The sequence below is a fragment of the Pteropus medius genome, unplaced genomic scaffold (assembly GCF_902729225.1).
Source record: "Pteropus medius unplaced genomic scaffold, Ma_sr-lr_union100, whole genome shotgun sequence".
Lineage (NCBI taxonomy): Eukaryota > Metazoa > Chordata > Mammalia > Chiroptera > Pteropodidae > Pteropus > Pteropus medius.
This window is the reverse complement of record NW_024343733.1, coordinates 6,224,354-6,251,668: the sequence shown is the minus strand read 5'-3', so window position 1 is coordinate 6,251,668 and position 27,315 is coordinate 6,224,354. Positions and strand designations below refer to the sequence as shown.

Below are 27,315 nucleotides of genomic sequence, written 5' to 3'. Positions count from 1 at the left end.
AGATAAAACATGAAGGAAAGCATTTCACAGACAAAAGTGATTTTGTTCAGCCTTCACAGTGTAGTATTCTGTGTAACTACAGAGATGCTAATGTGTTGATCTTGGGTGGGTCCTGGGAGTCAGTATTTAAAAGTGTCCAATATACGAGCAGAATGAAAAAGTCCTGAGCTAAGAAACTGCCCAATGTTTTCCAAACCCAACTGTGCATCAAAATCACCTAGGATAGTGCTTCTCAAGCTGTACTGTGCACTCCAGTAGGCTGGAGATATTATTTAAATACAGATTGTGATTCAGTAAGTCTAAGTTGAAGCCAAGACTGCATTTCTAATAAGCTCCTGAGTGTTGCCAGTGCTGCTGGCTCACAGATTATATTCTGAGTAAAGGCAAAGCCCTAGAATATTGGAAGAAATACTGATTCCTGAGTCCCGCCTTTCGAGAGATTCTGATTCTGTTGGTTTTCTTTGGGCCCAACAACCTGCTTTTAATAAGCTTCCTAAATTGTTTCTGTTTCCCAGATAGATTTCAGAATTCCTGAAATAAATGGATAATATTGAAACTACATTGAATCAAACCCTGGGAACTAATTCTGGTTCTATCATTAACCCCTGTATGACCTTAGGCAATTCCTTCCCCTCTGTACGTCTCACTTACCTCATCAAAAAAAGGATGGAGACGTTGATTTCTTAAGCACTTCCAAATTCCTAGGTTTGAGGAAACTCCCAGGACAATGCAATGGCCAAGAGGGGCCTTAGTCTGAGAACTACGATTCCCGCAATGCCCTGCGCTTCTCCTCTCTCACGTGAGGTCGTGGAGGGTGTTGCTAGTGGAAGCGTTCCCCACAATCCTTTGCGGTGGTTCAAGATGACGGCTCCCAGAGGTTCCGTGAGTGATTTGGAGAGCAGCAGCAGCAGCAGCAGCGATGCGGAGGAACTGGCGCGGTGCCGCGAAGCGGCAATGCCGGCCTGGGGCTTGGAGCAGCGCTCGAGGGGGCTGGAGAAGCCAAGAGCCGGTAGGGGACTGTGTTCAGGCAGTCTAGCCGAAGGGCGTAGGCTCTTCCCTGGGGCCTTAGAGAATGGATGGTGAGGAAGGAGTCACCCAGACTCGATTTCTTTTCCCGAGAGAGCTCCAGGGACTGGATGGGGTTCAGAATGAAAGCGCGGGCTGGTGCAGCAGTATGGATTGTTCCATTATCTCAGTCGGAATTTGAGGCACCTGAATGTCTCTTGACTGCTCCCTTTAGCCCATCTTCACTGCCGCACACTGGGCAGCCCGCCACTTCTTCGAAATGACTGAGACAGCCCCCATTCTGAATTCTCGCATCCAGCCTTTCTCAGCCTGCAACACATTTTCACGCCCTGGGGCTGCCAGTGAGCTATGTCCAGCATAACTGACCGCGACTCCCTAGTTCCCTGGGAATAAGTCCAGAAATCCTTATCATAGGAGTACCTAGTCATAATCTAGAGGGTACGTGAATTTGGAATGGGAAAAATATTTCATCTTTACTTTTATTAACTTCTATCTGAAACTTAGCATCCTTTTTCATCTCGCATGCGAGCAACAAGCCACAAATAACTTTAGCGATACCCTTACTTTGGTCTAACAAAAGTCACAGATTTTCATACCCTTTTATGGTCTTTGCAGATATATTAAAATACTATTTTATTGACAATAAAATGTTGGAAAAAGTCATTTACACTCATCCTTGCTTTAAAATTACAATAACTTTTAGCCCCATCTCCAGATTTTGTTTAATGCATACCAAATTTGGCTTTTTACTATTATGGTAACTGAATTTTAGTATCATTGGTTTTCTTTGTAATCCTGTGTGTTGTATTTTATGCATTTAAAACATTCTGAGAAGGGATCCAGGCTTTACCAGACTGCCAGAACAGACCATGGCAAAGCATGGTTAAAACCCCCTACTTTTTTTTTAAAAGGACTTACAAACCCTTTGGCAATCTAGTCCCTGCTGCCTCTCCTTTCTTGCCATCCTGCCACACTGCATTTCCCATAGGTAGGCTTCAGATCATACTATACCCTCTCATCCCTGGGCACCATAACTGCAATATTCTCTTCATGTTTTATACACAGATCTGCCTTTTCATCTCCATCACTCGATAGTGGTGAGAATTTGGACAAGGTACTTAAATCTCACTGTACCCAAATTTCCTCAATTGTAAAGTTGGGATAAGGGTAGTACCCACCCCATCAGGTTGAGAAGTTAATGAGATGATGCATCTTTAGTGCTTGGCACATATTAAAGGCCCAGTAAATGACAGCAGTTATGTGGTTGGTCTGTACATGCACTGCTTCCCCCTCCCTCCTGCCTAACTCCCACTCATCCTTTAATAAAGCTGAGATACCACCTCTTCAGGAAAGCTGGGTTATATGCCTTGTGTCTGTCACCATCATACTTTGTGTGATTGCTTTCATAGGTGGTGGTTTCCTTTCTTCCTACAATTGTCTCTACTTGTTTGTTTGTTTTTTTCCTTTTATTCCTGCATCCCCAGCACTTTGCGTCAACCCTGGCCCATACTTGCTCAACAAATACTTAGTGAGTGGAAGTTAAGTGATGTGAACTTCATAAAGGCTGGGATCTGACTTGTTCCCAGATCCCAGGCTTCATTTTTTTAATTTAAAAAATTAACTTTAGGGTAACGTGCACTTCGATAAAGGTATGCAACCTTTCATATCAAGACATCTTGCCAAGAACTGGGGCTATAAAGCTAAAAAGAGGCAGACCATGTACTCCAGTAGCTCACAAATCCAGGAAGGGGCTGGACATGCAAACAAAGTGTCCGAAACAATATAAAACTTCACTATGGCCTCACACAAACTCTGGAAGGTTGTTGATTTTATTCTCATTTTACAGATGAGGAAAACAAAGGCTTGAGGAGGTAAAGTGACTTGCCCAGGGTCACCCAGCTTGTCAGTGGAGGAGCCAGGGCTCAACTGAATTCTATCTTCTGGGAGCTGGGGTCTAATACTGCTTCTGTACCATGACAGTACCTCACATCCATTGCTCGGTGGTCATGACGGAAGAAATACTCCTCTCCCTTGTGATTGTAAGTTCAAGAAAAAGGAGTGAGTCTTTAAAGACTGTCTATCCCGGGGTTCCACATTACCCAACTCCAGGACCATCAAGCACTTTGCATTTTGGGTTGTGTTCCAGAGCACATGAACACAGACCACAGTGTAAACTGTGTTTCCTGGAATTGCTGACTACCATGGCCCTGCATTGGGCCCAGTTACCAAGTATCCATTTTATTCATTTAGCGCCTTAAATCCACAAGCATACTTTGTCCCATTACTCAAGTCAAACCCTCATAGAGCCATCTTTCATTCATTTCTCACACCATCTAACCCATCAGCAAAGTCCTGTTGATTCTATCTTCAAAATACACATATCCAGAGTGCTGCCACTTCTCACCATCTCAGTTATTACAGTAATGTTCCTCTTTCTGGCCTTGCCCCACTACAGTCTATGTCTGTAGCCAGAGAAATGTTATAAAATCCTGAGTTCGTTTATGTCCCTCCTGCAGAATCCTCCAGTGGCTTCTCTCCTCCTTCGAGGCCCAGGCCTTCACACTGGCCCAGCAGGCCCTTTGTGATCTGGTCCCCACAAGTTTCCCATTTCTGCTGTTCCCCTAGCCACGTTGGCTTCCTTGCTGGCTCTAAAACACATCAGACAGGCTTCTGCCTCAGAGCCTTTGCAGATGATCTTTCCTCCATTTGACTCTTCCCTGTATATCCACTTAGCTTGTTCTCTTACTTCTCTCAAATCTCTGTTCACATGTCACCTATTGGTGATGCCCTCCCCAGCCACCTTCATAAAATGATCGCCCAGCCAGCACTCCCTGCCTCCCTTTCTGCTTTGTTTTTGTCTGTATTTATCATTGTCTAATTTTATATTTCAATCGTGTGTTTCTTTTGTCATCTGTCTCCACCAACTAGAGTGTAAGCTCCACGAGGGCCGGGATCTTTGTCTAAATTGTTTGGCCACTAGACCACCACTTGGGTAATGTTAGACCTTCAGTATTTGGTTGAGTGAATGACCAGGCCAGGCATCCCCAATGTCTTGACTTTAAAAATGTGATCTACATAACTGAGCCATCTTCTTCTCTGTCCTCTACAGCACTTAGCACACAGCCAGGCACCTAGCAGTCACTTAGTAAATACCAGAATAAAATTACACTTAAACTTGCCTGTTCAACATGGTGGTTAAGAGAGGGGCTGTGGAGCCAGTTGATCTTGTGTCCTTATTCTAACTGTTACTTATTAGCCGTATGACTATGGCTAAGTTATATTACATTTCCTTGCCTCAGTTTCCTCTTCTGCGAAATGAGGATAATGGTGACCCCTCTTAATGGGGTTGTTGGGAAGATTCAGTGAGTTATTTCCTCTATAAATGCCTCAATTTTCATTATTTCCACAGATGCCTCAGATAATCAGTTGCTAACCACCCAGCCGAGCCTCAGGTACTGTGCACTTTGGGTTCAAGTTTCTTCCACTCCTTTAACAAATATTGACCTCCTGCTGTGTGCTAATACTAAGTTAGACCCTGGGACATCAGGGTGAACAAGGCACACGTAGTCCCTGTCCTCATAGGGTGGCTTCTGAGCTGGCAGGAAGCAAGGTCCTTCTGTGTGTGTTGTAGGCATAAGGTGGATGAGCATGAACAAGATGGCAACGAGCTTCAGACCACCCCCGAATTCCGAGCCTACGTAGCCAAGAAGCTGGGAGCCCTACTGGACAGGTAGCTGAAGTTTACCTTCTCTTCTGCCCTCATCAGTCTGAATAATAATGCTCACATTGATTGAGAGCTCATAGTGTAAGCACCCTGGAGAGCTCATTGCATTCATAAGCACCCTACCACATAGGTCCTATCTATCATCTTATTCTCTAGGTGAGGAAACAGAGGCTCTTCACAGGAAAAAAACATTTGCATAAAGTCACAGGGAGTAAGGAGCAGAGCTGGGACTTGAACCCAAGTGTGTTTGAGTACAAAGGCCATGCTCTAGACCACTATGCCATCCTGCTACCATGAGAATAAGAGAAACCCCTAGAACTAGAACTCATTCCCACCACGGGAGGGCAAGGGACAAGCAGAATTACTGTTTTTGGGGTGCTTTACGTGTGCCAAGTATGGCACCAGTTCTCTTACATTTGAGAATACGATCTGTACAGATCCAGGTCAGTGTTCTTAAAGTAGGTGCCAAGGAATACAAGTCTAGAGTGTAGCTCTAGAATAAAGAGATCCAACAGCAAGGACATTGAGAAACACTGCAGTCTACATACCCCCATGTGCCCTTGGAGATTCAGCTTCATAATGCTATATTTAAGGCTCTGAGAAGTCCTGTAGTAAAGAGACCTTTATACCTTTGTTCAGCCCAGCAGTTTCCAGGGCCATTTGGCTACAGTCCCTTTGTTTCATGGAATATCAATAACATAGCATGGAACACATTTTGGGATATGCTATTCTAGATCCATTCCTGATTGGCAGAGCAGGTTTTGAAAGGGAGGTGAAGATGTTCAGGCCCGAGTCCTTCAATTCAAAGTAGGCATCAAAAAGGACAAATGAGCCTTCCCAGAACATAACCAGCTGCTCTTCTGAGACAGAACATGGAGCCAGACCTCAGTAGCCTGAACCACCACATTATAGTGCCAGTCTCCCAACTTGAGAATGTGGGAAACATTTTTAGGAAGGTCAGTTGGCATTTCAACCTTTGAAAATGGTTTTCTTTCTTGACCGTTCTGCTCAGGGTAAGCAGGGCCCACCTGGTACTGCAGCGATCCAAACCAGATGTCTCCCCATGTGGAAATCCAACAAGATGCTGGTCAACTGTGGTCGGACTATTCCCTGCAGTGCTTTATGTTTCTCTCCAAAGAGTCTTAAATGGTACTCCAGTTAGTCCCTTTGTGAGATCAGGGTTTCTCGGCCTTGGCACTATTGACGTATTGGACTGGATCATTCTTGGTTGTGGGGGGCCGTGCTGTGCTGTGAAGGGTAGTTAGCGGCATCTCTGGTCTCCATCCATGAGGTCTTAGTTGCACCCCTGCAACCAGTTGTGACAGCCAAAAATGTCTCCAGACATTGCCTGATGTTCCCTACGGATTGACATCTAACCACTGTGATAGAAACTTGCGTCAAGGTCAGGCGCCTGGGTGGCATCATCTCTATTCCTTCCCAGACTGATTTCCTATACAGGACTTTGGGAGATGCCTTTGGCACATGCGGAAGGCTGTTGGGAGAAAGCATTGCTGTATCTACTGCGAGGACATTGTCGAGAGCATTGTTCTCCCTGCCTGCATTCACCAGAGACACGCTTCCCGGTCTCAGCATTTCTCCCTGCTCTCTGTGCTTCTAGAGAGAGGGTTTATTTTTATGTTGGGGGGTCCCGTGAAACTTACTGCTTTAAAGATGACAGTAATCATCTTCCTCATCATCATAGCTACCGTTTACTGAGTAGCTGCTTGTGTCAGGCTCTGCTAAGTGCTTGATATCCACTATCTCGTTTCATCCTGTCACAGCCTTAAAAGGTAAGGACCATTATCATTCCCAGTGTACAGATGGGTAACAGAGGCTAAGAGAGATGAAGTCACTTGCCAAAAGAGACACGGCTAGTAAGTGACAAGGCCAGGATTCAAAACCCAGCTCTCTGAAGTCTGGATAACGTCAGTGGATGGTATCAGCATCAGTTTTCTGGTTATGATATTGTGCTACAGTTATGCACAGTGTTACCGGAGGGAGAAACTGGGCAAAGAGTGTGTGGAATCTCTTCGTCTTATTTCTTAGAACTGCATGTCAATCTACAGTTATCTCAGAATTTTTAAAAAATTTAAAAGTTAAAAAAAAAAATAGGTCTGCCCTACTATATAAGCTGACCTCTGAACTCTTTATACTGGTCATGCCTCCTTTTTCATGCTTGCTGCCAGGAAGCTCAGAGCAAAATGTGTGCATTCTTCCTTGCAAGTATGTAGGACTTCCTGATCATACTTCGACTCTTTCTATCCTTCCTGTATTTATTTTCTCTTTGCCCTATTTGAAATTGTATTCATTTTGCTGTACTATGAGTCTCTTTAAAAATTCTTTAACATTTTCTGGAGTAAAGTGGGGTTTAAACAAATGAAGCATTGCACTTTGAGCTGGCAGTCACTTTTTAGCAGTTTATGGCTGTAGGTGTTAGCATGCTCATCAGGCCAGTGTGATGTCTGCTTTTGCATTTAAGATCACATGCCTCTCTCCCCTCCACTTAAAAAAATTATTTTAATTAAAAATTTTTTTTGTTATTACCCAAAATCTTATTCTAAATCAACCATCTTCTCTTCCTTAGCTCCATTACCATTTCAGAAGTCATGAAGGAGCCAACAAAGGCTGAGATACAGAAAGTCACCCCAGAGGATGATGGTGAGTAGTTTATACTGTTAATATCAGCCTTCATTTAGTAAGCACCTACTGTATGTCTGGATATATTATCTATTATCTGCGCAGCCCACTATTGAGGCATACCCCCGTTTATAGGGGGAACTGTAAGGGAAGCTGAAGCTCCTCAGAAGTAAAGTCACTTGCCCAAGGTAACCTCGGCTCTAACCCTGAGCAGGAGCTCCTTACCGCTGCCCTCCACACCCTCTTCTGTCTAAGTCTATCTGCCCCATGTCAACCTCATTTGCCACCTTGGAAGCCACCTCAGGCAGGAGGCTCAACTACTGACTTCCAGAAGCTGCTGAGGGTTTGCTGACCTGATTTGGCAGTTGGCATTCCCCCAGCATTCCATCCTCTGGCTCTAGCCAGCATCAGGCATGGCCCTCATCACACGAGGCATCATTTGGTGGTTAGATAAGAGCGATTCCTAGGTCTTCACCTCCGGATCAGGAGCTCCTGGAGCACAGAGTCAGCGCAGCCTTGGCAACTGGGAGCAGGGTCAGCACCTGGCAGCGCTGACTCCACCCCTTTGGATTTTAGGCTTCCGCCTTTTCTTCACATCCATCCCTGAAGGCCCTGCAAGGAAAGCTTCCCCCGAGCCCCGCCGAAAGCGATTGCCTTCCAGCTCCAGGTGAGATCGCACACCCTCTCCTCAAGTTACCTCCTTTTTTCTCATTTTTTGTATTGGACAGTGTCCCAGCCAAGCAGATTGCAGTGAGGTCAGGCCAAGAAGGAGCCCTGCCAGATAGCTCAAGAAGTACCCACAGTGCCCACAGTGGGAGGGGGAAGAGGTCCTACTTGCGGTTGGCTTGGGATGTTTACTGCTTTTTGAGCACCCATCTTGTGCCAGACGCCTCAGTCCTCGGATGTTTCTATGAGGCCTGGGGTCGAGGAAGATCCCATCTGATAGATGAAGACACTGAAGGTCATAGATGTTAAGTTGCTTAATGAGGTCACATAGCTAGGAAGTAGAAAAGCCAATATCGGAACCCAGGTCTGCTTCAAGCCCAAGCCTGAGCTCTCTGCCTGCCTCCTCCTGCAGTCTCTTTCTGGTGGCGTAGACTGAGGCAGTGAGAGGCAGCTTTGGGGCCTGTCCTGACTCCAGCTGACCCAAACTGCCCTTCCTTTGTAGCAGCGAGGAGAGCGACGAGGAGTGGCAGCGGTGCCGGGAGGCAGCTGTGTCAGCCTCCGACATTCTCCAGGAGTCTGCCATCCACGGCCCCGTCAGCGTGGAGAAGGAGGCAGAGAAGAAGAAAAAGAAGTCAAAAAAGAAAGCCAAGAAGGAAGCCAACGTGGACTTGGCCGCAGCCACCGCCACAAGCAAGGCCACAGTCAGGAAGCAGGAAAAGGAGTTGGCCAGGCTCAATGGAGAACAGGCATCACTTGGGACCAAAAAGAAGAAAAGGAAGAAAAAGGCAAAGAAGGCCAGTGAGGCCTCTCTGTTCCCACCAGCAAAGAGTGCAGCAGCTGTGCCCACAAACTGACCCCAGCCAGCGGTCACAGGGCACAAATAGCCCCAGCGACGAGGCATTTCCAGGACCTGCCTCCCTCTCCAAGTTCAAGGACTTGGCCGGCAAGTTCAGACTCTGCCCAAGGGTCTGATAGGGGCTTGCCCAAGGGTTAAGGCAAAGCCTTGGTTGTAGGGTGAGAAGCCTAAGCAAGGCCTGCCCTCCTGTGCTCCCACTGGGTGCTGGGGCAGACCTGTAGTACCAGAACATTCCATGGCCTCAGGAAGAAGGGACCTTCCAGTTATTCAACACTGATGGCCAAGTGGTAAAGCTTCCATCACCCCATTACTGTCTGAAGAGAGCGGGTGAAGGGAAACCTTTTCCTTCTCCACATCCTCAGCCTGTTGTGGGAGATAATCTTAAGAAAATGAGGGAAGGGGTCCCCAAAGTGCCAAGGCCCAAAGAGCTTGTACTTCTCCCTTCATACCACACAGACTGGATATAACATTGAGAAAGAAAGAGATGTTTTTCTCTTGTTTTTCTTGTTCCACATTCGTAAACATACAACACAGGATCATATCTCTGAGCCAACTAGATTATCAAAAATAAATTGTCAGACCCAACACGTAACAAAGTGTTTTGGGTGCTGCCTCCTGGTCCATGCTGAATCTTGATGAGACATTTTAAATAAGCTTCACACAGGAGGAGTCCTCCTGCCTACCCCTCAAGATGAGTTCCTGCCCTCCAGTGTCAAGACTTCAGGAAGTGTTGTGGGCCAAGTTTCATGCATGGGGGCTATTTTGAAAAAAGGAGCAGAAGCTTTAGGTTAAGGTAAAATTCTGGCTTCATGGCTTTACCTCAGAGATTCGGCACAGCAAGGGGAACAGAAGTAGGGGATGAGAGTGCATGTGCTGGACCCAGCTCTCAGGCCCCTGATGCCCCTCCGCCTGCCAAACCCCATCTGGGTGACATGCGGACAAGCAAGAAGTTTCCGATCACATTCCTTGTTTACTAAAAGTTAAATAAGGGTACAGGCTTGCCCTTAGCTGGCTGCAAGCTGCAGAGGATGCGGGTTCTCCCAGGCCCTTCCTCAGTCATGGGATGGTGGCGGTCTCTGAGGGCCAGGTTGTCTGTAGCAGTCTCAGGGAGATGAGGTCACAGGAGCCCCGGGTTTACACAGCTGCCTTGCCCCTGCTGGTGGTGTTCAGGGGCTCAGACTCCTCAGACTCCTGCATCTGCCCGGACCTCTCCCCATCCCTCAGCCAGCCAGGCCTCCAGGCTCCCAGGCATGTGTCCTGTCCACACAGGTGGCTTCTCTCTGCTGGTCTTGCCTCTCTTCTGCGTCAGGGAACCTCCACTCTGCCCGCTGCTCAGACCTTGCTGCCTTTTGAACTCAGCAGCTTCTCCTATAAACCAGGGACAGGTCTGCAGAGCCCTAGAGGCCAGAGGAGCTGCTTTTCTAGGACTTGGCACCAGGTGCAGAGTCGCGGGGCTCCCATAGGAGCAAGGTTGACTTCCTAAACTTGAGAGGGGCTTTTCAGAAGAGCAGGATGCCAGGCTGGCATCAGAAGGCATGATTTTCAGGGGAACAAATGTTCCAGAAAACTGGAGGTCTCAGGGTTCGGGGAGATGGATGGCTCAGGATGAGAAGCTGGAGAGCCCTGATGCCCTTGCTGTTAGCTTGAGCTCCCCCAGGATTGAGCATCTGAACCTCAGGCCCCGGAATAAAGTAGCCTCTTAGAGAATACCTATGTGAGTGGGGGACGGGTGAATACAAATGGGTATGTGGGCCAATAGCAGGAAGGGTGACAGGATGGAGTGGCCAGGGCAGGGCATAGGTGACAGAATGGGGCCACATTGATCTAGGGCCTTTCTTGGAGCTCAGTGCATCACAGCTACACAGACTTGTGTCCTGAGAAGTGTGGCTGCCGGCATTCTCTTTGGGTTCTCCACAGGCCCAGGCTGTGCATACCAGAGTCCACAGCCTGCATCCTTCTGTTTTAAGTAACAGGATTTACCTTGAGCAGCAAGGATAGTCCCTCCCATGTCCTGCCAGGAACAGGCTCTGCCTCCCAGCTTTTAAGGTCCCCTGCTTGTGCGCTAAAGCAGCTCTCCTCAGATTGGGGCAACTCAGAAGCCCCACTCTCTGGTGCTGGCAGAGCAGAATGGGGACCGAAGCGGTTTTCTGGAGGGGCAGCAGATCCTTGGCACCAAAGTTTTGCAGGCTCAGATATTTTGGTCACCTCCCCAAGCAGGCCATGCAGGCTTCAGGTCCCAGCCAATGGGAGGCGGTTGCCATGGTTACTGGGAGGAGGAGGCCATCTGCGTAGAGATGAAGGTCTCAATGACACTGTGGTTGGATGGCAGCAAGTGACTGTGGCCATTGGTGGATTCGGAGCTCTGATACAACACCAGGCTGCTGGAGGACACTGCAGAGACAAAGGAAGCTGCTGGCTGCCCACAAAGCCCATCCTGACCCCTCCCTACCCACCCCTAGGGGTACTCAGGACAGAGGAGGCAAGGCCTTGACTTATTAACCCATGGCTAGACTCTGGTTCACTCAGGGAGTGGCCTCAGGATGTTTTAACGGGAACATTAGAGAAGCCCCGAGGAGGTGGTGAGGTGGCTGGTTTTATCTGTCATCTTGGCTAGGCTTCAGCACGCAGTCATTGAAACAAACACTAATCAAAGTGTTGCTGTGAAAGTATCTTGTAGTTGTGGTTAACACCTCCAATCAGTTGACTTTAAGTAAAGGAGACTTCCCTTGATAATATAGGTGGGCCTCATCTAATCAGTTGAAGGCCTTAAGAGCAAAAGCTGAGATTTTCTAAAAAAGGAATTCTGCAGCATTAACTCCTGCCTGCACTGCCAGCCTGCTGGCCTGCCCTGCAGCTTTCGGATTTGCTGGCCCCTACCGTCATGCAAGTCAATTTCTTTTAATATGTATATATTTCTATTGGTTATGTGTCCCTGGAGAAGCCGGATTGATTCAGATGGTTAAGAGAATGGGCTTTGATTTTGGACCTGGGTTCAGGTCCTGGCCTTGCCACCTAGTAGCTGTCGGAGGCAAGGCCAAATCCCTCACTTCCTTGAGTGTCCACTTTTTCATCTGTAAAATGAGGGTGATGACGTGTGCCTCACAGGTTCAGTGTGGAGCCCTCAGTAACAGGGCTGGATGGAGGAATCTGAGGTTCACGGAGTGGGAGCAACTTGCCCAAAGTCGCGCACTAAGCAAGTGGCCACCCCAGGCCTCAAAGCCCAACAGCCTAACTCCAAAGTGCCTGCTCTTCACCATGACCTTGCGGGTTGCACACATGGGTCATGGGATGGAAGTGAATGGGTCAAGTGGGAAATGGTGGCCCGAAGAGCTTACTCTCTGTTGTTGCTACATGGAAACATGAGTTCTTCCAATTTTCCAAGCCAGAAATCTGGATTTCTTTGTGAAAGCTCCTGATTTTTATATGTTGGCAATGATTCAGAGAGCGCTAAGCCCAGAGCCAAACCAACACATCCATGAGCCACTTCTGGCCCACAACCAGCCCAATTTACTCCTCAGTATCACCCACTACTACCTCCTCCCATGGCTTAATCTTTTCCTCAACCAAGTCAATGAGATGTTCCTGTAAGATGGGCCCATTTTCCTGTGGTTTCGCACTTCTCTTAGCTCACTTCAGGGGAACATAGAGTGCCTCCAAAACCTGCCTCATGCCCCCTCCCGTTTGCCCACTGTCTGCTGCACACAAGAAAGAAGTGGCAGGGAAAGGCCGCTCACCTGTGGGGCTGGCACTGAGCCGATGGGAAGGCTGCAGGTGCTGAATGCCAGCAGGGTCCTGGCTGGGGATGTGGATGGTGGTGGCCTGAGATGCTGGCGTGTGAAGCCCGGACTCACTGGAAGCCTCGTTGTCTGAGGTGAAGACCTGGGGAAACAGAGCAGCCTCCTGAGCCCCCAGGGAGTGCTCTGGGGAGGGGCCAGGGCAGGCCTGGGCCTTACCTGCTTGGTGGGCGTGAGGCTGGCCAGGGCGCTTAGGTTGGTGGTGTCGGTGATGAGCATGGTCTGCGGAAGCAGGCCTGTGTGGGTGTACTGGGCCACCTCAGGCTTGTGGCTGTAGAGGGCTGGACAGGAGGAAGGAGACAGAGGTAGATACAGACATGGCACCCTGGGCCATGCTGGACCCCTCCCAGGAGGGCCTCAAGGCTAGGTGCTCTGGGTGAAGTGGGGTGTGAGACCCTCTCCTTAACTACAGGGACCTGCTCTGCTTGGCTTGGTAGAGAGAAGCCTGGGGGAGACCAGGAACCCAAACCCAGCTCCCATCACCTGGACACGACAGTGTGAAAGGGAGCGCAAGGCACAGGTGCTCTTGTATTAAGTACAGACTTTGGAGGCCAACATATCTCCACCTCTGGGACACCTCTCTGAAATGTAACCTCAAGTTTCAGCCACCCCCACAAAAAGCACAGGTACCAGCAGAAAAACACATTCTTACATTGACACAGATAAACCATAACCACCCATATATACAAACACATGCACTCAACCAAATGCACACAGATACATATACAGGTCTATAATCTCCTATCCCCAATTCTAAATTCCAGAAAAGTCTCAAAACCAGTAGGTTTTGTAAGGTTGGCACTAGAGCTCATTTGGTGGCAAAATGTGACCTGAGCCTGATTGAGGTTAAGAATTAACCTACTTGGCGGAATTCTACCTTTTGCTGCAGAAATTGTAATGCTTGATGACAGAGTTGCCCCAAACCCTGCTGGGAGTGTTATGTAATCTATGGTATGTCCACCATATTACCTTTGAAAAATCTGAAAATAGTCAATTCTGAAGTACATATGGCCCCAAGGGTTCAGCGAAAGACAAACCTGTATTCCCACACGCTGGCCTGTACATGCAGACACCCAGATGCGTATCCACTCAAACTCAGACATGTGCACACACTCACAGTCACATGTATTCACACTCTGAAACAGATTCTGGCCATAGACACTCATCCAAGCACCCACAGTCCCCCTCTTCATCACGAAACACTTGTACCAGACACACACACGGAGACCACAGTATCTGCTAGGCCACCCTGTCCCCCTGTGCTCACCATGGGGGCTCTGCAGCTGGGCCATGGTGGCCATGAAGGGGTTCTGGGCCATGTGACTCTGCACGGGGGGCATGAGTGGCTGCTGGTAGGAAGGGTGCAGTGGCTGGGAGAACTGGACCGGCTGCAGGGTGGTCAGGCTGCTGCCCATGCTGTTGATGACGGGCACGCTCTGTGCCTGCGTGGAAGCCAGGCCTGGAGTAGGAGGGACAGCACTGAGCCAGGCCTCCTACCACCTCCACTGCCTCCCAGGCCCCCTGGGGACACCGTTCCTCCCTCCCAGAGCCAGTGGGTTGGGTGAGGAGACAAGGTGGACAGGAAACACCTTTGCACTAAGACCTGTCACTAACTCGGCTGGTGCTGGCAAGTCACTCTCCCTCTCTGAGTCTCTAACTTGTTATACGGGTTGGGGGTGTGTGTCAGTCTAGTTCCCTAGGGCCCTGGGGTTCCATAGCAGTGCAGAGGCCCTGGGGCTTAACTCTCCCAGCAGCTTCCTATCTTATATATTGAGCTTCTGTGTAATAGTTCCTGAAATAAAGTCTTTCTAGGCTTTAAAAAAAACCTAGGGGGTGAAAGGGGTCAAATATGTGGTGACAGAAAGAAATCTAACTATGAGAGGTGGACACACAATGTAAATATATATATGCCTTACTATTAAAATGTGCCACTGAAACTTACTGGATTTCATTAACCAAAGCCACCATAAAACAAAACAAAACAAAACAAGCAAAAAAACCTAAAACCTAGAAAACTTTTGTCCCCCTTCTGCTATTTTAAAACAGATGTTTTACCTTCTAAGGCACTGTATAATTTGTGTATTATGTTTATTGTCTGCTTCTCCACTTAAATCATTCAGATTTTGTTCTGTTTGGTTTACTTATATGTCACTGATGTAGCAGAAAACCTGGCACAGAGTAAGCACTCAAAAAATACATGAATGAATGAGTCCCAGTGGCTCTTCCAGCTCCTGGCGGAGCCCCATGAGCCCCCCACTTACCTGCCCCCGCCCCAGTCCCACCAGCTTACCAATGACCAGAGTAGAGGCGCCTGTGTTGGTGAACGTGGAGCCCAGAGAGGCAGGCTCACCAGGCCCGATGGCCATGACCCCGGGAAGCGAGGCCATAATGAGGTTCTGGGGCTGCTGGTTGAGGCCTGGGGATGTCTGCTCCAAGCTGTGCAGTGCTGTCAGGGTGCTGACAGGAGGCAGGGGACCCCCAGTTGCTGAGACCTTGGAGGGGAATCCAAGCTGAGTGAGGGCGGAGCCCCACGCTGCCTTCCTGGAGACCACTTCTCCCCGCCAGGGGAAGATAGATGGGGTTGGAATGGTCTCTACCTGGGGCAGACACTCACCAGCTTGGCCTCAGCGCTCAGCAGGCTGTGACTGGGCTCCAGGCCTGTGGGAGACACTTGGTGCAAGGGTGCGGAGACTGTCACCAAGGAACTGCTGCTTGAGGGGACTTCCGCCTCCTCACTGGTTGCAGGCTGTCCATAGCGCACACCTGGAGTGGGAGCAGTGTCCAGCCTCAGCACCCCACTCTCCTGCCTCCCAAGGCCCTCATCACTCCAAACTGCATCTGTTTACTTGGGCCACTCGCCCCAACGTTCTTTGTGCAGCCAGCAAACTTTGCTTGCGTGTCCACCTCCGGCCATGCCCTGTGCTGGCTGCTTCCAACTCCTGAACACAGCGCTGCATTTTTTCTTTTTTTTTAGCTCCGTGGCCCCCCACTGCCTAGTGCTATACCTGACATGCAGTAGATGCTCAATAAAAGACAGTTGAACCACACTGAACTGAGGCTAGTGGAATTAAACTGCAGCGAACTGAGCTGAACAGCATGAACTATTGAATGAAACTGAATGTTGAATGAAACTGAATCTAATTGTACTCGAATTGAGCTTGTGTTGAATTGAATTGAACTGAATTGAATAAAATGGAATTGGATTGAATTGAACTAAGCTATACAAAATTAACTTAATTTCCTTGAATGCTATTTAGGAAACTGGATCGATTGGGAATTGCATTGAGTTAAACCGTACCAAATTGAAATGAACTGAATTGGATTATAATGAGTTGAACAGAAATGAATTGAGTTGATTTGATTTGAAATGAATGAACTGAAGTAACCCAAATCAGAGTGAATGGAATGGAGTGGAGCGGAGTGGATGACATGGAGTAGAGCAGGGGTCCCCAACCCACGGGCCACAGACCGGTACCGGTCCGCACGGCAGGAGGAGAGTGGCAGGTGAGGGAGCAAAGCTTCATCTGCATTTGCAGCCGCTCCCCAGCGCTAGCATCAGGGCCTCAGCTCCACCTCAGGTCATCAGGCATTAGATTCTCATGGGAGCACTGGTCCCTGGTGCCAAAAAGGTAGGGAGACTGCTGGAGTAGAGAGGACTGGGGTGAATAGAGCAATGAAAATAGAATGAAGTGGAACCAAACCGAAGTGCTAAGAGGTTTGGGTGACAGCTCCCCAACTTTCCTACCTACCCCCATGTTCCCTCCATCCACTGCCCCAAGTTCTCTACCCTCATAGCACTCACCGTGGACCTTACTGGGAGAGAGAGCAGGTGGGGGCAAGCCAGGGGAGCTGTGGGCGGGCAGCGCAGGGCCTGGGCCTGGCCCTGGTGGTGGCCCGCTGTATGTGTCCATGGCCAGCTTGTGCCGAAAGGCTTCCTCCTTGCGCCGGTTGGCAAACCAGTTGTAGACGCGCACCTCTGTGACAAGGTTGGAACCCAGCCCTTGCGCCTGTGATGGTGACACCCCTCTCTGGATGCACTCCGCCCTGCAGAAATAGCCATTTGTGAGGCTCCAAACCAGAAACAGAGGAACCCTCTCCTGGGGCTGTGGGGAGGGCGCTGAGAAGGAGAGCTCTACCTGAGTGAGTGAGGCTGGCAGACCTGAGTTTCAATCCCAGTTCTGCAGTGTGACCTTGAGTAAGTGACAGCCTCCCTTAGTGTCTCCAATCATAAAGTGAGCCAAATAACCATAGGATTATAGTGAGGATGAATAAAATGAGCAGCCACTCAAGGGTTGCTTGGGTTGGCAGGGGGCGGTGCCAGAAATGGAGCTAGGTTTCAGACACTGAGCATGAGTTGAGACTGGGGAGCCTCCCTCAGGACCCAGGGCTACCCTTCCTTTCCCCGGCCTTCCCCCTGCCCAGACCAAACCAGCCCTGCTAACCACCAGCCAATCTACCTATTGCATTCTTCCACTAATGCCTCTCGCTCCTCCTTGCTGGGGTTCTTCTGCCTCTCGTAGGCCTGGAACAGGATCTGCTGGGATGCTGGGCCCCATTTAAAACGGTTCCTCCTCCCCTTCTTGGTTGGCAGCTCGTCGCCTGTGGGCTCCTCAATCAGCCCACCCTGCCCGGCATGAGTGAACTCTGGAGGCACAGAGAACCATGAGCAGGGCACCAGCCACCTCCACCTTCCCACATCAGTTCATGATCACACTCATGATTCTTTCTGATTCCCAGGGCGCTGAGCCAGAGGAGTTTACAGCTAGAACTTTGAAATCATCTAATCCAGTGATGACAAACACAGCACGTGTGCCACCACTTTCTTAACTTGTGTCCAAGGCAGACATAACTAATCAACTCCTGCACACTTTTCTACTGAGCCAAGATTTAATCTCACGAGCCTCCAAGTAAGCATCAGCACTTGGTCACATGTGACATAAATGTCATCCCATTTTACAGGTAAAGTTCAGAGTTCAGGGAGGTTCAATATTTTTCCGGGGACAAACAATAGAGCAGAAAATTGAATTATACCTCCTGAGTAGATTCAGAGTGTGTTCGACATTGCAGACTTGGAAATCAAACTTAAAGTGCAGTATTAGCCAGGAGAGAAAAGATGCAGCAGCCTTTGTCAGCAGGCTCCACTTTAGTGGAAACTAGTCTATCAGATTATCCCTGAGTGGGTCACCAAGGGTATGGGACAGACAAATGCCAGGACATTTTTATGAAAGGGAGGAAGGAAGATTCTGAGTCAGGGCTACACACACACACACACACATTGCTAGTATATGCATAAAATATCTCCGGAAGGACATATGCAAGCCTGGGAATGCCAGGGGCTGCTTTAGAGAAAGGACATCTAATTTTTATTATAAAATCTTTACTTTCTTCTATTTTTAATTAAGTGTATATTGCCTTTTTAAAGCCTGAATAATTAATGAAAGAAATATTAGAAATTTTTTATATGTAGGCTCAAAAGTGTGACAGTGCACGTGGGGTTCGATGGGGTATGAGGCCTGAGTGAGGAAGCCCCACTGTTCCCCACATGACAGTGCCTCCAGGTCTTCTTGGGTTTGCAGTAGAGAATTTCCAGAATGTACACCACACCTCTGAGCCTTGACACACACTGTTCCTTCTGCCCGAAACACCCTTCCTTCCATCCCCATGGGTCAAAATTCGAATCAGTTTAAGACTTAGTCTAAAGGTCATACTTCTGGTATGAACCTTGCTGATGCCCCTGCTTCCCTGAGGAAGAATAGATTACTCTCTCCTCTGCCTCCAGCTTAACACTTCGAAGTGTACTTTGCGTAGCACTCTGCACTGGGCCAGGCACACTGCGCGTACTCTATAAACACTGGCTGTTGCTGCTGTTGTTATCATATCTCGCTGTATCACAATGATCTCTTCTCCTTCCATATCACACAGCTCTTAAAAGACAGGGACCTAGCTCATCCAGGACCAACCCAACTCCCCTCCCCTAGAGAGCCTGCGAGGCAGAATGATATAGCTGCTGGTTGAGTCCCCCTGACTTCCTCTGAGTTAAGGGGTGGTGAAGCTTCCAGCCCCCACCCTCGATCTGCAGAGCGTCCCGGGCCCGCCAGGGAAGACGGGGCTGTGGTCAGTCGTTACTTACGCTGGGCCACCTCTCGCTGCTTGCGGACGTACCAGGTGTACAGGGCAGCTCGCTTCTGCGTCTTCATGGGGGTGCCTTTGTTGAGGTGCTGGGACAGGTGCGACTGGTTGAGGCCAGTGGTGTCAACCACCTCCCGTTGTGGGATGTTGTGCTGCTGCAGGTAGGACTTGACCATCTTTGCCACGCGCCATGGGTCCTCCCTGGAAGGAAGGCAAGGACAGGGCCCACTCAGTGGGGGTTGACCTGCAGGCAGGGCTGGGAGTCCCGGGTGCTAGGAGCCCCATCCGTCCTGGAGGTGGGGATCATGGATAAAAGCAGGCGTAGAGCCTGGGGCCTGCACCTTGACTCAGGGACAGGAAGGTGTGGGCACCCGTGCCAGGACACAGGAACACTGACACATGAACATGGGGACAGAGACATGTAGACACATACATGTCATCGCAGGGCCCAACCAGTCCCACAGAGTCATGGGAACAGATAAAATTTTAGAAACATAGACACAGAACACGTGGACACAGATATAGACACGAACAGACTCCGCCCGAAGCTACACAAGGCCAATGGGGAGGGTCCTCACCTTTGTGCCTTCTTTAAACATCTCCCCTCATCCTACCTGGAAATGTTATTTGTGGCTGTGTCTTATCCATGGAAAGAGAGCGTAAACATCTTGAGGGTAGGAACTCTGGTTTTCGGCATCCAAAGTAGGCCTGACATATATTATGCCCTTGGCGAATGCATGAATGAATGAGTGGATGGTAGATGGATGGGTGAGTGGATGGATAGGTGGGTAGGTAGATGGATGGATAGACAGATTGATAGATGGTAGATGGGTAAATGGATGGATGGATGGATTGCTTAAGGAAACCTACTGGGAAAAAACTGGGTCTGAAAACAAGGAAAGAAACAAGATTCTCTCACTTCACAGTCAGGGCCATAGAGGCCAATCACTTACCCAAGGTCACAGGGCCAGCCCCGCAGAGTCCCATCCCACCTGAAGGGACTCAGTTCGAAGTCAGTCCATCAGATAAAAAACACATAAGGTCGAAACGCCTCCCAACAATCTTCACTAAACCCTAGGCAACAGCCTGGCCAGTTTCCCCACAGCACTGGGGCAGGTGTCTGGGTTTCAATAGAGTCACAGGTGGAGGGGTTACGGGCTGGCATTGAGGGGCCTTGTTGTAAGAAAAATGTATGTGTCTGAGCACCAGAATCCCACTCCGTGGGCTTAGGTTCACTCACTAGAGAGACTCAAGGGATCTGAGGCCATCTGTGGTTCATATTTCTGACCGTTGGTCACTGTGGAGAATGGAAGGGATCAGATTGCCTGAACTATATAAATTCTCTCTCCTTTTCCAGCTCTGTCTCAACCCTCCCCTTCCCCCTCATCCTGTCCTGAACTTCTGTTACAAACGTGTGTCAAATAAATAAAAGCAGCTCTCTACACCAGGGCTGAAATGGACAGAACTGGGATTTGAACCCAGGTCTGCCAGATCACAGAACCTGCGTTCTCACCCCCCTGACTCAGCAATTTGTTCTAGAATTCTAGACTTCTGATATTTGCGTGTGTGGCGCGTGGCGTGTGTAGGAGGGGCGTCATCGCCGTGTGGCTTGCCACCGCGAAAGATGGGAAACCACGTAAGCGTCCAGCGAAGGAACGCTGATTAACTACATTGCGGTGGCTCCATTCTGCGAAGCTGTAAAAACCCACCGAGGAAGCGCTGTGCGTGCCCAGATGGAACAGGGTTTGTCTGGTGGGTTTGCTGTGCTGCCGTTTGTGTACAAGTTAAAGTGGGATAAAAGATTTCTACATATTGGCTCCTGTTTGCATGAAATACTGGAAGGACACACGAGGAACTGGTGACGCTGATGGTCTCAGGAGGGGGCTGGGGGTGCCGGGGACAGGGTGAGAAGGGCAGTTTTCTCTGTTACTCTTCTATACTTTTTTAAATTATGTAATATATTATAGAATAGACAATATATGCATATATAATATTTAAAACTGATTTGTGAAAAACTAAACACAAACAAAACCCCCAGCACTCTGAAGCCCACCCTGCACTGTCTTCTCCCCAGCCCACCTCTCCCTCCTTAGAGAACTGGCCTTGCCTGTCCCCTTGGCCATGCCCTTCTCAGACACGAGGGCGCAGGGCCTTTCATCAGCTTTGGCCCTCCGACTTCCTCCATTTGTATCGGCAGTTCCCATACAGGTAGGGAGGAAATGGAAGGTGGGGACAGATCAATTTAAGTTGTTCAGCAGTCAGTACAGCCAAGTTCCATTTGTGTAAAAATGATACACATGAGAATGAATGTTTCTCAAGTATGTACTGTGAGCCAGGCACTCCGCCAAGAGCCAGTCATTTAAATCTTACAACAACCTTAGCAAGTAGGTACTACTTGTGTGCCCATTTCACAGTTAAGAAAACTGAGGCTCAGATGGGTGAGCCTCACTTGTCCAAGGTGACTGAAGGACACCTTGGGACTCAAGAATATTTCACTTTTCCCGGAATCCCAGACCTCTCCTGGAGCTCCTCTCTCCCCCTGCTTTCAGGAGCTCCTAGGAACCTCTCTTTTCCACCTCCCCTGCTCGCTGGGTGCCAGTCAGAGCAGGCAGGGAAGGGCAGTACAAAGTCCAGCCTTGTGCGCCCTGACAAACACGTTTATCTGATTCTGGAGCCAGGCTGCCTGATGGCCTCCCTCCTCCCGCAACCGTAATCATCACCCTCCCTCCCATCTCTGTTCTCCGGAGGGAATGAACTCAGCCTCCCTCTCAACAGGGCCTGTCCTGGCTCAAACTATAGATTTACTGTCACTGTCCATCTGACTCCATGTCTGTCTGCCTGCTTTTCTGTCTGTGTGTCTCTCTGTTATTTGCTCTGTTTCTTTCTCCCACCCCAACACACACACGCGCGCGCACACACACACACACACTCAGTCTTCAAGGACCTGACTCTTCAGGACTGTTTCCCCAACTCAGAACTAAGAGGCCAAGTCTCTAGGTATCCCCAGCTTTCATGGGCTCAAAAGTCAAGCCAACCTGGGTTCAAGTCCTCCCACTGCACCCTAGCACCTGATGTGCGCATACTCCGTGGTGGTAAATCCGCACCTGCTTCACAGAGCTACTACTGGGAGAGCTGAGTTTCAAAGAGGAGTAAAACGTTTACAGGGCCTGGCACATAGTCAGTGCTCAATCAGTGGAACAACGTTGATAACGTCGTCGTCGTCATCATCATCATCATCATCATCATCATCTTTGATGATGTCCTGGGACCCCAGCTCCACAGCAGAGGGAAGAGAGCCCAGGAGAGGGAAAGATCTGCTCACATCTCCCTCCTCCTGCCTCCTACCCATTCTGGGTCCAATCATGTTCAAGGCTTTGGGCTTTTTGCTCGCTGGACCCTCCACCTCCCAGGCTGTGGAGCTGGGAGACCACCCTGAAAGGCCATTCACATGGAGAGAAGCAGAGTTTTCAGTGCAGGGCCTTTCGGTCTCTGTTCGAATCCCAGCTCTGCCACTCACTCTCCAGGGGGCCTGGGGAAGTTGCTTAATCTCCAGGTGCCTCAGTTTCCTTAACTGTGATATGGGGGCTAATGATAAATATTTCATAGATTGTCAGGAAGAGAAAACAAGTTTAATGCATTTGTAAGCCTTTTGTGAACTCTGAGTACTGCATGGAAGTGAGTTAATGGTGAAGCTGAACAGGAAGAACAACTGAGGAGGGTAAGAAGAAAGATAACTTATCAAGGACAGGCATACAACTTCAAGGATACTGTGCAGAGTATGGGGTTGGGAGGACTTGGATCTAGGTCCTGGCCTGACTGCTTTGTCAGAGTTACCTCAGAGAAGTGGCTTTGCATCTCTGAGGCTTCATCTGCTCATCTGTTAAATGGGACCACTCATAATAGCCACCATTTAGTGCACTTACTACATGTGCATGCTACATGTTATCATGCTACTTAAGTCTGTGGGTTGGTGTTATTATCTCTGCCTTGCAGAGGAAACTGGGGCTAAGAAAAGCGAGATCACCTGCCCGTGCTAGAGGCAAGGAGCTGAGATTTGAACCCAGGCAGGCCAGCCTCAGTCAGGGATGTCAAATTGTTCCACCTTGGGCACTGCCTCCCTGGATCCCAGTGCCTTGGCATTGCCCAATGGAGAGGATCAGAGACCTTCAAGGTTGAGGTTTGAGCTGGTCAGGGACAGGGAGGACCAGGGACACCCAGGAAAGGGCCCCATGTACAGCTTCCTCCCTTGGACATAGCAACAGATGTTCCCCGGGGCCTTAGAGCATCCTAGTCACTCATTCATTCATGTTGTGTGTCAGCTGCTGGGCTGGATATCAGGAGTAAGAGTAGTGAACTAGGCCATGTGGACCCTGTCTTCATAAAGCTTCTATTTTCATGGCAGGAAATAGAAAACAGAAAGTAATCAAAAAAAAAAAATCAGGAGAAAGTAAAAAGGTAGTGGAAAAGAGAATGACTAGGGTGAAGCCTACCTTCAGATGAGACAGGCAGGGAGGGCCTCCCTGAGGAGGTGACATTTGAGCAAAAGGAGGAAAAGGAATTGACCATGGGAAGATCTGGAAAAAGGGTTCCAGGCAGAAGGAATAGCACGTGCAAAGGAACTGAGCTGAGAATCAGCAAAGTCAGTATAAATGGAGGAAAGTCAGTATAAATGGAGGAAGACAGAGAGGTTTCTCAGGAAGAGGTCAGGGAAACACGGCAAGGAATTTGAATTTTAATCGTTGTCCAGGTAGAGAAATGGAGGCAGGAGGCAGAGAAGAGACTTGCCCAAGGTCACACAGTGAATTAAAGGAGGAGCTAATGCTTTGGCCTCAGGCATGGGCACCTAGGGGAACCTGGGACCCAGAACCCATCCTGCCTCTTCCCAGACACTGTCTTCTCCAGAGAAATGGATTCCACGGGAAGTCCTATCTCTGTACCATCCTTTCCTGCTTCTGCACCCCCACTGCCCGGGCCTACATGGGGGTCCTCCATCGCTCTCCTTCTTGAGACTACAGGCCCCACTTTTTTCCCTCAGGGCGGTTTCAGATCCCTTTTGTTACCTGAACAATAAGTAACCCAGGTAGTTAGTTATAAACTCTGCAGGAACAAGGAGCTGGTTGATAATTTATAGCAACATCTCAAATTTAAATGGAAAGTAAATAGCATGCTGTTAGCATTAAAGAAAACCCAATAGGGGCAGGCTGGAGCACTCCAGCCTCCTCTCAGCTTGGGGTGCCTTACTCTCTCCCCAGCCCCTTCTCCCAGCTGGATGTGAGCCCCTCTTTCTTCCCACTCCTCTGCTTAACTCTGCTTCTCCAGGCCTCTCTCCAGCTGCCCCGACATCTTCTCTCCTCCTGCATGTCTCCTCTCTCTCGCTCAGCTTCTAGGCCCCTGCTGTTCCCCAGGGAGCACTTTGACCTCTGCTCCCCCTTCAAGTGCTGTGGATCAAGCCTCCCCATCACCCACCATCCCACCAAAGTTCCTGCTGATCAAGAGGCCCCACCCAGCCAGGTAAGAAAGGCCCTTGGCATCATCGGCTCCCACTCCCACCTGAAAACCCCCATTTCCATCTGGGGTCCTGAGCAGATCTGGCCCAGCCCCACCCTATCCCAGTTGCCCTTTGCCTGGGTCTGCCATGCCTGACTCTTTGCCCCTCCCCTGCAGCCGAGCAGGGCCCTTTGCCCTCCTCTTCTTGCCAAGTCAGGGGGCCTCTCTGCTCCCCTGCCGCCTGCCCCTGCACCGGGGCCCTCACAAGGCCTAGCGGACCCTGAGGTTCTGTCTCCCTGAGGCGGGGATTCAACCCTCCCCCACCCCAAGCTGGAATCAGGACCTTGGACAGAAAAGAGATGATCCCCTGGAGAACTCTGGGACTCTTCTTCAGACACCCCAGTCACCCTCAGCTGACTGCTGGCCCCTAGTCAAGGCGATTGAGAGCACTAAACAGAGTGGGTGTGGAGTCCCTGCTGGGTGGCCTTAGTCAAACTATTTCCCTTCTCTGGGCCTCAGAGATAAATCTGTGAAACAGAGTTATCCATAGCTTCTTCCCAGAATTCATCTGAACATCATCCAAAATTATACATGTGAAACCTCAGCACAATGCCTGGCTGTTAGGATGAAGGTGAAGGGAGCTTTGGGAAGGGGCAATTCTTGTAGTACCAGGTCCTCGTTTTCTCACCCCTACCTCTGAACTCCCCATCCCCCACCCCTGCTGGGCGGGAGGTTCATTGGCTCAGGCCTCCCCAGGCCACCATCCCTACAAGTTAATGATCACAGGCCTTATCAGAGCCTTTTGCCATTTATAAATTTATAAAACAAAAGAGAAATAATAAAGCCCATGGGTAATTAGTAACCAGGTTAGGTCTGCTGAGGAGAGGGGAGGCATCGGGCTCAACCCACCCAGTTTTCTGGGAGATGGGGAGCCAGATAGTGGATGGGGGTACACAACGGGAGCCCTCTAATGGCAACTGCTGTGAGGTGGGGGGCCTGAGGCTGCGTTGGAAAGGAGAGCAGCTCCCCAAGGCTCCATCGCCTGCAGGTAAGAAAGGCCTGAGACCCTGCTTGAGACACTGGGTGGCAAGGGGAGCCTCCAGAACCCCAGCCTTGGTCCCCACTCTCTCCAGTGGTGCTTCCTGGCCCCAGAGTCTGCAGTCTGTGCGCTTAGCAGGGAAGTTAGGGTTTGGGGCATAGAAATGGTCATGATGGCTAAAAATTTCCACCACCCTCTGGCACTTGAATTGTAAAGTCTTCTGCTTTTTCCCATCTTGGAGCTCCCCTGGGACATATGGCCGCTTCCCAAGCACTGGGCTGGAAGCCTTGGCTCACGGAGACTCGGAACTCCACAGAGGGCCAGGTGGGGGGCTTGAGGGTCCGAGCAGAGATCCCCCCCGAGCTCTCACGGGCCCCGTTCCCCTTTCCTTGGAGCTAGGGACAGAGAAAGGGTCCTTACTGCAGCAGGCTCTCCACCACGGCTTTCTGGTGGGCCGCTTCCTCGGGGCTGAGGTTCTCCAGCTCCTTAAGGATGGGCGGCGTGAAGTCTTCTCCATCGTCATCCGTCTCGTCCTCGGAGCCCCTCGTCTCCCCCAGCCCATTGGGCAGCTCGGCCAGCTCCCCTCGACCGCCGCCGCAGGACTCCCCCTTGTCTAGGGGGCCATCTCCAGCAAGCAGGTAGGGCCCCGGCTCACCCAACGCCTGGATCAGTGCCTCTTTGCTCAGGCCCGACTCGAGCAGGGCCGCTAGGAGCTCCATCTGCAGTGGGCTCAGTTTAGAAACCATGGCTCCACTACCGCAGGGCCACGCGGCCCAGGGCCACCAAGCTGGCCACCTCCCCCACCGCGTGGGCTGTCTACTTGCCGGCCGGCCAGCAGGCAGGTACAAACCAGGATCCTTGCACCCACGGCCCCCCCAAGCCCCACTAGCCAAGCCCTGTGGGCACCCCCAACCCCCAACCCTCGCCCCGGCAGCCAGTGAATCAGGGCCCCTGCCCGCTCTGTTTACATTGGTGCTGGGGAAATTCTCCAAGGTTCATATTTATCCGTGTGCTTAGCGAAGGGACTGAACTTTGGACTTCAGCCCTGCAAAGTGCAGGCCTCATGGCAGCACAGAGGGACGGCAAGCCATGGCCTTCAATGGGAGTGGGCAGAGCAGAGAGGGGGAGGCGGCGGTGAGGGGCCCCGGGGCAGCTGGGATGGAAGGTGCTGGGAGCCAAGGAGGCCTTCGGGTGAGCAGCATTGGTGTCCCACCCCAAAAACTTTGTAGGGGAAACAGGCTGAGGCAGGAGAGCAAAAACAGGTTTCCCTGGGGAAAAGTAGCAACAAGGGGATGGGCCAACTCTCCTCAAGAGCAGGGCAAAGTCACATCCATTTTAGGACCTGCCCCTCTAGGCCCAACATCAGGCCTCCCTGGAGGAAAAGCCATTGACTTTGAGTCTACCGTGTGCCAAGGACTGTGCCAGGTCTGTAACAGGGGTCATTGCTTCATTGTCTCCTCCTATCACCCACGAGTAGGTACAGGAATTATCCCCATTTTCCAGAGGAGGAAACTGAGGCTCGAGGTTCCGAGAGGGTAAGAATTTGCCCAAAGTCACACAGCTAACAAAGGATAATACTTTTGGGGTGGGAATAGGGTGAGGCCAGTCAGGTACTTGACTCAGGTGCATATTTAAAGGAGGCCCCAAAAAACTCAGTAATCAAGAAAAATAATATTTTTATACAATATCTTTAAAAATTGAAATGAATGCAAAACCCCCCAAAATGAAAAACATGTCCAAAAAAAAAAAAAATGTCCATACAAAAACTTGCATGTGACTGTTCATAACAGCTTTATTCACAATAGCCAAAAAGTGGAAAAAACATATCCATCAATAGATGAATGGATAAATAAAATGTGGTCTATCTATGCAATGGTATATTATTTGCCCCTAGAAAAGAATGAAGTGCCGATACAACATGAATGGACCACTGAAGACACTATGCTAAGTCAAAGAA

At 49.9% G+C, this 27,315-nt stretch overlaps 2 protein-coding genes and 1 long non-coding RNA gene across 9 annotated transcripts; 2 read left to right on the top strand and 1 right to left on the bottom strand.

Annotated features, from left to right (window-relative positions):
* Positions 1-831: 831 nt before the first annotated feature.
* On the top strand, positions 832-9,532 carry CUNH12orf43 (chromosome unknown C12orf43 homolog). 6 transcript variants are annotated; one of them, XM_039868346.1, is made up of 8 exons: positions 833-1,009; positions 2,873-2,897; positions 3,007-3,065; positions 4,436-4,478; positions 4,658-4,756; positions 7,335-7,408; positions 7,964-8,054; positions 8,559-9,532. In XM_039868346.1, exons 1-8 carry the CDS (start codon positions 862-864, stop codon positions 8,905-8,907), a joined length of 888 nt encoding a protein of 295 aa, XP_039724280.1. In that variant the 5' UTR covers positions 833-861; the 3' UTR covers positions 8,908-9,532. The 6 variants fall into 6 exon arrangements, with proteins under 6 accessions (XP_039724283.1, XP_039724280.1, XP_039724278.1 ...); XM_039868344.1 differs by having other exon boundaries at positions 8,556-9,532; XM_039868349.1 differs by lacking the exon at positions 4,658-4,756 and having other exon boundaries at positions 832-1,009; positions 8,556-9,532.
* A 1,582-nt stretch (positions 9,533-11,114) lies between these two features.
* HNF1A (HNF1 homeobox A) lies at positions 11,115-26,329 on the bottom strand. Of its 2 annotated transcripts, XM_039868337.1 has the most exons (10): positions 25,779-26,329; positions 18,834-19,033; positions 17,161-17,347; positions 16,506-16,747; positions 15,318-15,466; positions 14,994-15,195; positions 13,971-14,162; positions 12,863-12,984; positions 12,644-12,788; positions 11,115-11,300 (listed from the first exon to the last, which is right to left on the bottom strand). In XM_039868337.1, exons 1-10 carry the CDS (start codon positions 26,102-26,104, stop codon positions 11,173-11,175), a joined length of 1,893 nt encoding a protein of 630 aa, XP_039724271.1. In that variant the 5' UTR covers positions 26,105-26,329; the 3' UTR covers positions 11,115-11,172. The 2 variants fall into 2 exon arrangements, with proteins under 2 accessions (XP_039724271.1, XP_039724270.1); XM_039868336.1 differs by lacking the exon at positions 11,115-11,300 and having other exon boundaries at positions 11,792-12,984.
* LOC120606805 (uncharacterized) lies at positions 24,019-27,110 on the top strand. The gene is made up of 2 exons (XR_005653993.1): positions 24,019-25,367; positions 25,758-27,110. It is a non-coding gene; the product is annotated as an uncharacterized LOC120606805 (long non-coding RNA).
* Positions 27,111-27,315: the final 205 nt, after the last annotated feature.